The sequence below is a fragment of the Entelurus aequoreus genome, linkage group LG01, assembly GCF_033978785.1.
Source record: "Entelurus aequoreus isolate RoL-2023_Sb linkage group LG01, RoL_Eaeq_v1.1, whole genome shotgun sequence".
Classification (NCBI taxonomy): domain Eukaryota; kingdom Metazoa; phylum Chordata; class Actinopteri; order Syngnathiformes; family Syngnathidae; genus Entelurus; species Entelurus aequoreus.
The window spans coordinates 69,189,858-69,200,650 of NC_084731.1; the positions used below are offsets into that span (position 1 = coordinate 69,189,858).

General features: G+C 35.3%; 1 protein-coding gene across 1 annotated transcript in view; it reads left to right on the top strand.

Annotated features, from left to right (window-relative positions):
* The window catches only part of otud3 (OTU deubiquitinase 3), a 46,653-nt gene extending 36,206 nt beyond the window's left edge, over positions 1-10,447 (top strand). Inside the window, exons 6-8 of the mRNA XM_062057241.1 lie at positions 1,500-1,632; positions 1,922-2,100; positions 9,947-10,447. Coding sequence (XP_061913225.1) covers positions 1,500-1,632; positions 1,922-2,100; positions 9,947-10,105 — 471 coding nt within the window. The 3' untranslated portion in view covers positions 10,106-10,447. The remainder of the gene's footprint in view (positions 1-1,499; positions 1,633-1,921; positions 2,101-9,946) is intronic.
* The last annotated feature ends 346 nt before the right edge of the window (positions 10,448-10,793 follow it).

Sequence of the window (10,793 nt, forward strand, 5' to 3'; positions counted from 1 at the left end):
TTACTTTAAAGTGCATACAGACGTAGACAAACCTGCGTAAATTGAAATTAAAACTATATATTTTTTATTTTTTTTGACGTTCTTTAAAATATTTACCCCTTTTTTACTACTTGAATCCCATCGATTTTTTCTTCCCAAATCTAATAATTTTCATCGACTTTCACAATTGCTTATAAATATTCTGACTAGGGCATTCAATGTTTTTTTAAATGCATTTAATATTTGTATATAGAGTAGGGCTGGGCGATACGGCTGAAAACTCTCACGATATAAGTGTTTTATATCGGTCGATAATTATTGATATTTTTTTACGACTTATGGAAAATAAAGAGCAAGAGAAAAATTTATTTTATTTCAAATGTAACCTTTTTTTAAAAAAATTGTATTTGTCTTATTTTTGTATTATTATAAATACCAAATAAATACTACTAACAATAATTATTTAAAACAAAATAAATTGGAACATTTTAAGAATGAAAAATGTAACTTCCTCTGATTATAATCCCTCAGCTATCAAGGCAGAAAGGAAATGTCAACACAAGGATGGAAAAGACTCAAACAATGGCAACAAAATAATAAAATCACATTCAACACTTAACTATCAGCTCTTAAAATTAGGGTGCAAAAATAAGGAATATGTTTGGGGGTGCTGGAGCCTATCTCAGCTACATTTGGGCGGAAGGCGGGGTACACCCTGGACAAGTCACCACCTCATCACAGGGCCAACACAGACAGACAGCATTCTCACGTTCACACACTAGGGCCAATAAAGTGTAAGAAAATAGAAAAGTATGAAAATGTAAACCTGAGAAAAACTATTTTGTGCAGGTTTAGTGGCAGGAAGTTACATCTGTGCTCTAAAGGGTGAGCTAAGGTGGTGTGGAATTAGCGCTCTTGCCTTGCATCACTTACAGACCACATTGGTCTGACTTTTGAAAACATACAAAAACAGATTACTTTTCCTCTTTTATCCACAATTTCTTCATTTGGACTTTCTTTTCTCACTCCATGCAAAGAATCAACCGAACTTGATAGTTGATACTGTTACCTGATTGGCTGTTAGCCTGTCACCCCCACTGATCAGTGATCACTTCCTGCGTTGCTAGGTTACCAGAGAGCGAGTGTTTTGTTCATGCAACCAACCTTGCTTCCGCTTTCTTTCCACCAAGAAGAAAATATCGAACACATTTTTTACTTATATCGATTGTGTCTATTGCGATACATATTGATATTGTTTCATCAATATCAGTATATTATATATTTTTTTTATATCCATGATACTTATTTTTTATTGTTAAATTGAACTATTTGTCTAATTCAATACAATAATAATGTAATAATATACTGGTTAAAGGGAGTTGTTTGACCTGAATGAATTGCACCCTCTGCTGGTGACATTTATTATTCATCCAGCAGCGTGACTTTATCAATATAGCTAATAAATGATTCAAATAGTATGCGGTGACAAAAAGTGGTTCCATGCCCCCTGCCCCTCACAGAATCTGCAGAACTCACACGGCCAGCAGCGAGAGTTCGGGGATGGCCGGAGGGAGCGACAGGAAAAAGCCTCGCCGGCAGGGTCGGAGGACGACAACGTGATCCTCAGCTCCATCAGGAACAGAAGGATGCGAGGTTAGTCGGAGGGAGCGTCTCTACCTTGCACTCGAGTACCTTCTCCCTCGTCTTCTTGTCCAGGCTTATATTGTGTAGTTATATTTATATGGTAATTATTATTCTGTGACTGTAAATTGTTTGCTTGTTTTTTATTGATTCTTTTATTTTTTTCTGTATTGTGTAGTTATAATTATATGCTTTTACTTGTAATTGTATTGAATTGTGGACCCCAGGAAGACTAGTGGGTTGTTGAGGCAACCAGCTAATGGGGATCCTTAATAAAAATCAAAATCAAATTCTTGTCCAGGCGACGAGGAGAACCTTCTCCAGCTGAGCGCAGCCACCATTAACGCAGAGTGGCTCGCAAGTTCGACGCCGGAATTGTCCTGCCAGGGTGACTGCGGGCTGGAGTCCTGCTCGGCCTGCGCGGATGAAAGGTCACACAGCAGTCAACACACAGTGGCAGCAGACACAAACAAACCCAAGGTAGGCGGCACAAACTTTGGCCTTTTTGACAACAAAACTTATTTGTGAAAACTCATTATTTACAAAATGGTCCTCATGTCTTTGTTTTAAAGTCTTTCATGAAACTCGCCTAAATGTTTTAGTAACATCGTAAACCAGGGGGGTCCAAACTACGGCCCCTTGGCGTCTTCAACTTCACAAACATCGTAGACAATGTATTCTTCAACAAATCAAGCGTACGTGTTTTGGTAACATTGCAAACATTTTGTGTTCAATGAACCAAGTGTTCTTGTTTTGTTAAAATCATTGACAATTTAGAGACTTAAGCGAACTTAGCGTACGTTTTGTTAACATCGTGTCTTCCCTGAAGTAAGTCTATGCATTTTGTTAGTTGTAAACTGATATATTGTATGTTTTTTGTAAACATCGTAGACTGTTTCGACTAAGTTTTGTTTTTGTAAACATCCGATACTTAAATCGTCATTAATTAAACAGTTTTTTGGTGAACGTCGTAGAAATTGTGTTCCTCAAAGAACCAAATGTAGAAGTTTTGGTGACATCGTAAACAATTTATTCTTCAAGAAATCAAGCGCACGTGTTTTGGTAACATTGCGAACATTTGGTGTTTAATGAACCAAGTGTTCTTGTTTTGTTAAAATCATTGACAATTTAGAGACTTAAGCGAACTTAGCGTAAGTTTTTTCAACATTATAAAAAATGTTGTCTTCGACCATTTAGTCTTCAATGAACCAAGCGTATGAGTTTTTTTTAGTATAATCAGATATACCGTATTTCCTTGAATTGGCGCCGGGAATATAGTATTCGCCTGCCTAGAATTACAGCCGGGTCAAATTCGTTTCGCAAAATAATTAGCGCATGCTTGGCACTTCCGCCGGGTCAAATATGAGTCATTAAATGACTCCCGCCTCCTGGTGGTAGAGGGCGCTAGTGATCCTTCTTGCGACTACCAGTACTGCAGGAGACAGGTACTGCAGAAGAAGACAACAAGCAGCAAGCATGCAGCAATTGTTTGCTTGCACTTTTACCATGGAGGATTACATATCTAAAATAAAACCGTTTTCTAAACTGGACTTTCAATCGAAGCAGGAGGTAATAATTAAAGGAATATCTCCAGAGACTTTTAAAATTGAAGAAAGATGAGAAAGACTGCCTTTGATCAGAAGCAGCTGCACATGGACCCATTTACAAGTAAAGGTAAGATCATAATAACGTTTTTTTTTATTAAATGTGCTTTTCATGATAAGGTATGCGCCGGAGTGAGAAGAGGTTTTAAAATAATTAGAGCATGCTTGCTCATTCCGCATGGTTTTGGTAACCGCAGGAGTGAGAAGAGGTTTTAAATTAATTAGCGCCCCTGCGGCTATTCAAGGAAATACGGTATTGTACGTTTTTTGTAAACATCGTTAACTGTTTAGTCGAAGTTGTGTTTTTGTAGACATCAGATACTTAAATTGTCATTAATTAAACTTAGCTTGTTTAATGTCGTAGAAACTGTATTCCTCAAAGAACCAAATGTAAAAGTTATGGTGACATCGTAAACAATTTATTCTTCAAGAAATCAAGCGTACGTGTTTTGGTAACATTGCGAACATTTTGTGTTTAATGAAACAAATGTTCTTGTTTTGTTAAAATCATTGACAATTTAGAGACTTTCATGATCTTAGCATACGTTTTGGTGACATCGTAAAAAATGTAGTTTTCTATTAAGTAAGCGTACGTGTTTTGTTAGTTATCAAATATACTGTACGTTTTTTGTAAGCATTGTAGACTATTTCGACTAAGTTGTGTTTTTGTAAACATCCGATACTTAAATCATCATTAATTACACGTTTTTTTGGTTAACGTCGTAGAAATTGTATTCCTCAAAGAACCAAGTGTCTTCATGACCAGCCAATATCCAATCGAGGTGGTGGAGAAACGACGTAAGTTGATCCCAATTATGAAGTCCTTTAGGCAGAAAGGACAACAAGCTCGTCTTGTTGTGGATAAACTGTACGTTAACGGTGAGCTGTACAGAAGCATGTGAGGAACAATAACAATGTCGTGCAGTGATTGCGTCATCGCGACATCGCCATGGTAACGACTTGAAGGATATGTTTTGACATTTTGTTTGTGGAGCTTTTTAGTTTATTCTGGGACTGGACAATGTAGTTAGATGTTGGGAAATGGTCAGCGAATAATATATTTTGGGGGTTATGTGTTTGTTTGTCTTACGTGATGTGGTGTGAATGGTGTGTCTGTGGGTTTATTAGAGGGGATATTGGTTTCCTTGGAAATAGCAGGTGATGCTGCAGTTTTTAGTTATAAGATTTTCATGTCTATGAAACTTATGGTATTAAGAGAATCAATAAAATATACAATGAATTTACTCAGATTATATGGTTTATAGGAACGATAATGAAGTTGGAATAATTAGTTATAATTGCAATGGTCTTGCAGACAACAGAAAGAGAAAACTTATATTTATGTGGCTGAATGAAAAAAACCAAGATCTTTTTTGTCTTCAAGAAACGCATTCAACACATTTAGATGAAGAAAAATGGAGAAAAGATTGGGATGGTCCAATTTTCTTTTCACATGGTTACAGAAATTCAAAAGGTGTTATGATTTTGATAAAAAAAAACTTTTAATTTTCAATTTAACTCTACGGAAAAAGACTCACAAGGATGTTGGCTAATATTAAATATGATTATTCAAGGTCAAAAGATGTGTGTTTTGAATCTGTATGGGCCAAATGTTGATGAACCTTCTTTTTTTGAAGAAATAAGTGACATGTTGCAAGAACAACAAGGGGAAATTATTATTGTGGGGGACTTTAACGTCGCTTTGGATAAAGTTCTGGACCGAAAAGGGAATTTTTCAATGGATTATCATCCTCAATCTTTACAAAAGATTCAAAATGTTATGGATGCATTTGATTTAATTGATATCTGGAGATTCAAAAACCCTAGGTTAGTACAGTATACATGGAGAAGACAAAACCAGGCAAGTCGTATTGACTATTTTTTGATATCATTTTCATTGCTAAACAAAGTGACTGCAATATCAATCGATGATAAATTGCGTTCTGATCATAATTGTATAGGAATAAATATTGCAATTGAAGATAATACACGTGGGCTTGGATATTGGAAGTTTAATCAAATGCATCTACAGCAGTGGTTCTCAAATGGGGGTACGTGTACCCCTGGGGGTACTTGAAGGTATGCCAAGGGGTACGTGAGATTTTTTTAAAATGTCTGTCAAAAAGAACTGTGAAAAGAAATGCAACAATGCAATATTCAGTGTTGACAGCTAGATTTTTTGTGGACATGTTCCATAAATATTGATGTTAAAGATTTCTTTTTTTGTGAAGAAATGTTTAGAATTAAGTTCATGAATCCAGATGGATCTCTATTACAATCCCCAAAGAGGGCACTTTAAGTTGATGATTACTTCTATGTGTAGAAATCGTTATTTATAATTGAATCACTTGTTTATTTTTCAACAAGTTTTTAGTTATTTTTATATCTTTTTTTCCAAATAGTTCAAAAAACCACAACAAATGAGCAATATTTTGCACTGTTAGACAATTTAATAAATCAGAAACTGATGACATAGTGCTGTATTTTACTTCTTTATCTCTTTTTTTCAACCAAAAATGCTTTGCTCTGATTATGGGGTACTTGAATAAAAAAAATGTTCACAGGGGGTACATCATTGAAAAAAGGTTGAGAACCACTGATTTACAGGATGATGAATTTATTGAAAAAACAAAGCAATTTATTACTGACTTTTTTTAAAAATAATATAGGATCTTCAAATCCCCAAATAGTCTGGGAAGCCTTCAAATGTTGTTTTAGGGGATATGCCATTGCATACTCTTCAGGGAAAAAAACAACTTAAAGCGGCAGAACATGAATTAAAGAAAGAAATTGAGGATTTACAAAAAAACATTGACAGTAATGATAATCTAACTAGTGAGCAACTGAATACCTTTACAGCCAAACAAGAGGAGTTAGGTCTTCGATTTAGTCTGGGACGGCAAACCAGAAAGGATTAAAAGAAAGGTTTTGTACAATGAATATGAATATGGGGGCCTGAAACTTCTCAACCTTGAAGCTATGTGTCTGTCTTCAAAAGCATCAATTGTTCCAAAGATGTATTTAAACACTGAGTGGTACACAAGTGTCCTGTTGGACAAAAAACATGTACTGAATCAAAAGAAATTGTATCCTTTTTTACAAGTGATCCCCTCCCATTTTCCTTATGTAGAGAGTCTGCTGGGAAACATGGCGGGGTTCATAAAGGAAACAATCCACTCATGGTGGTGTTTTCAATTTTATGTACCAGAAAAAAGAGATTATATTTTGCAGCAGATAATATGGATGAACTCTAATATTGTAATAGATGGAAAGCCTTTCTTTTGGAAAAATATGCTTGAAAGAGGAATCATTTTTGTCAATGATATTATCAATGAGAATGGTAAAATGATGAAATATGATGAATTTACAACTATGTATGGTGATGCTTGTTCAAGCTTTTCATTTAATCAACTAACTGGAGTCATTGGGAAAAGATGGAAACAAGTTAATTATGGAACTACTAAATTATTAGTTTGTAAACCCTTAAGAAATTCTAGTTGGCAAAAAGGAACTAAAATAAATAGAAAAATATATAAGTTTTATTTAATAAAGAAATCTTTGAAGGCTGCCTCATACAACACATATGGAAAATGGGAGGACTTTTTTGACTGCCCGTTGCCGTGGGATGCAATATTCAAATTAATCTACAAAACCACTATCGATGTGCAAAATCGTTATTTTTAAATTAAAATTATTTATAACTTCCTACCCACGGGAAAAATGTTAAAAATATGGAATATGACAGAGTCAGATGTTTGCCGATTTTGTTGTGTCAGAAGCCTGAATCCACCCTGCATTTGTTTTGGTATTGTCATATTGTGTCTTTGTTTAGGGTGGAAGTTGAAAAAATGTGTTTAAAGATTGGTTTGTTTATGAAGCTTAATGTGGTTTCTGTTATTTTAGGAGAGTTCATTGACAGTCATGATTTAGTCAATTTAATTATAGTACTCGGTAAAAGGTTTATTTTTAAGGCCAAAAACAGATATTCACTTAGTATTTCTTTCTTTAAAACATTTATTCAGTATTTTTTAACTTTAGAAAATTATATGGTTGAAAACGATAATGATGCCAAAAAACATAAAAAAAAGATGGGAAGTCCTCAAAGGCTTATTTAATTTTGTTTATATATGATATGCAATCTGTTGTTGTAATCCCTATTTTAAGTGTACATAAATGAAGGTATGTGTTTCTGAGTTCGACTTGGATGTGATCTGGACTGTACATGGGTGCTTAATTTGAAAATGTATTTTTGTTTGTGGATTGTATGCAACCTGTTGTGTTCCCTGGTTTTTGGTGTACATGGGTGAAGGTGTGTGTTGCTGAGCCCGATCTGGACGTAATCTGAACTGGACCTGGTTTTAAGAACCCTTTTGAACAATCTGATTTCATTGACAACCCGGTCTGGTGAAGTTAAGGTCCTTTGTTTGTTTTGTTTGAAAGTAAAGCAATATAAAAACAATTACATAAAAAATAGTAATTAATGAAAATGTTAGTGGACCAGCACCACACACAATCATGTGTGCTCTAAAGACTGTATCCCTTGCAGACTGTTTTATTCTATGTTGTAGGAACCAGAAGTTTTTTAATAACAGAAAGAGACAGCCCCTTTTGTGTAAATGAGTGTGGATGAGTGTGAATGGGGGAGGGAGGGTTTTCTTGGGTTGATGCACTAATGGTAAGTGTATCTTGTGTCTTTTTTTATGTTGTTTAAAATAAAATAAAAAATAAATAAAAAAATTTAAAAAAAGAACCAAGTGTAGAAGTTTTGGTGACATCGTAATCAATTTATTCTTCAGCAAATCAAGCGTACATGTTTTGGTAACATTGCAAACATTTTGTGTTTAAGGAACCAAGTGTTCTTGTTTTGTTCAAATCGTTGACAATTTAGAGACTTAAGCGAATTTAGCGTACGTTTTATCAACATCGTATAAAATGTAGTCTTCTATGTAGCAAGTATGCGTTTTGTTAGTTATCAAATATACTGTACGTTTTTTGTAAACATTGTTGACTATTTAGTTGTCTTCGTTTCTAAGTTGTGTTTTTGTAAACATCCGATACTTAAATTGTCATAATTAAACAGTTTTTTGGTGAACGTTGTAGAAATTGTAGTCCTCGATGAACCAAATGTAACATCGTAAACAATTTATTCTTCAACAAATCAAGTGTTGTACGCATTTTGGTAACATTGCAAACATTTTGTGTTTACTGAACTAAATGTCCTTGTGTTGTTAAAATAATTGACAATTTAGAGACTTAAGCGAACTTAGCGTATGTTTTGTTAACATCGTAGAAAATGTAGTCTTTAACAAATCAAGCCCATGCGTTTTGGTAACAAATTAGTTTGCTTCTAATCTAACTTTTAAGTTTGAAAACATTGTACTAAGTCCAGTCTTCTGACCTGTACAAGTTTTTGTGAACATTGTAAACTATCCAGTTGTCCTCGAAAAACCTAAACATCGTACACAAGTTAGTTTGCTTCTAATCTAACGTTCAAGTTTGAAAACATTGTACTATGTCTAGTCTTCTGACCTGTACGTGTTTTTTGTTGAACATAGTAAACTATCCAGTTGTCCTCAAAAAACCTAAACATCGTACACAAGTTAGTTAGCTTCTAAGTCTAGCCTTCTGACCCTACGTAAATATTCCGTAAAGAAACTTTGTGTTTTTGTGATCATCGTAAAATATCAAGTTGTCCTCGAAAAACCCAAACATCGTACACAAGTTAGTTTGCTTCTAATGTAGTGTTCAAGTTTGAAAACATTGTACTAAGTCTAGTCTTCTGACCTGTACGTGTTTTTGTGAACATCGTAAACTATCCAGTTGTCCTCGAAAAACCTAAACATCGTACACAAGTTAGTTTGCTTCTAATCTAACGTTCAAGTTTGAAAACATTGTACTAAGTCTAGTCTTCTGACCTGTACGTGTTTTTGTGAACATCGTAAACTATCCAGTTGTCCTCGAAAAACGTAAACATCGTACACAAGTTAGTTTGCTTCTAATCTAATGTTCAAGTTTGAAAACATTGTACTAAGTCTAGTCTTCTGACCTGTACGTGTTTTTGTGAACATTGTAAACTATCCAGTTGTCCTCGAAAAACCTAAACATCGTACACAAGTTAGTTTGCTTCTAATCTAACGTTCAAGTTTGAAAACATTGTACTAAGTCTAGTCTTCTGACCTGTACGTGTTTTTGTGAACATCGTAAACTATCCAGTTGTCCTTGAAAAACCTAAACATCGTACACAAGTTAGTTAGCTTCTAAGTCTAGTCTTCTGACCCAATGTAAATATTCCGTAAAGAAACTGTTTTTGTGATCATCGTAAACTATCAAGTTGTCCTCGAAAAACCTAAACATCGTACACAAGTTAGTTAGCTTCTAAGTCTAGTCTTCTGACCCAATGTAAATATTCCGTAAAGAAACTGTTTTTGTGATCATCGTAAACTATCAAGTTGTCCTCGAAAAACCTAAACATCGTACACAAGTTAGTTAGCTTCTAATCTAACGTTCAAGTTTGAAAACATTGTACTAAGTCTAGTCTTCTGACCCTACGTAAATATTTCGTAAACATCTGGGCGATGGAATCATCGTAAAACCTAACGTTTTTTGGGAAGGTTTAAAGTCCAAACGTGTCGACACCAAAGAAATGTATTTTTTGGTCCTGGTTTTGGTCTTCACCCTCGGAACAGGAGAGTTAAGGTAAAAAGGAGGCTTGTCCTCCGCAGGTGTCCACCAAGCAGAGGAAGGAGCAGCAGCGACAAGAGAAGAAGAAACGTCAAGAGGAGCGCCATCGACTTAAAGTCCTGCACGCGAGAGAAGACCAGAACCAGAAGGTACCAGAATCTGTGACTTTAGTGCCGGCGCTGAACACTCTCAGTATCTAGAGGAGGAGCAAACACTTTCTGGCCGCTGGTGGCTGAAGTTTGAGACAAAGTTTTGCACAAAGTCGCACTTTGTGACTTTCCCACAAACATTGAAAGAGTGCCTGCACAAAACTCTTCTTCTTCTGTTTTTTGTGCGTTTCAATGTGGTCACATGACCCCGCCCCTTCCTGTGCTGGACATGGAGATTTTTCTTCCTTTCTTTTTCGCACACCGCCTAGCAAGTTTGTTTTTATTTGCTTTTTCAAATGGTCCGATCCTTTATTTTTTGTTGCATCTGACCAAAGAGGGGAAATAAGGCATTCTGGGTAAAATGATGTTGCAATAAATGTACTCGGCATATTATATCTTTTCTACCTTTTTTGTGTCCATTTGTTTTTTTCATGTGCTCACAAAAACTGTCCTTCAATCCACTTCCTGATTGAGCTGTGCCGTTCGCCAACGAGTCGACTCTTTTGACGCCGTCGGGAGCCATTTTAATAAAAATAAAAAAACACCAATTTAGCATTCACTTTTTCACCTTGTCAGACATTACTTTTTATATAATCGTAAATATAAGCCGCTACTTTTTCCCTACGCTAAGAACCCTGTGGCATATAAAATGGTGCGACTGATTTATGGATTTTTCTTCACTGACGGCCAAGCAAAGACACTGAAAAGGTGTGTTATTGTTTATGCTGTGACGCCAGCT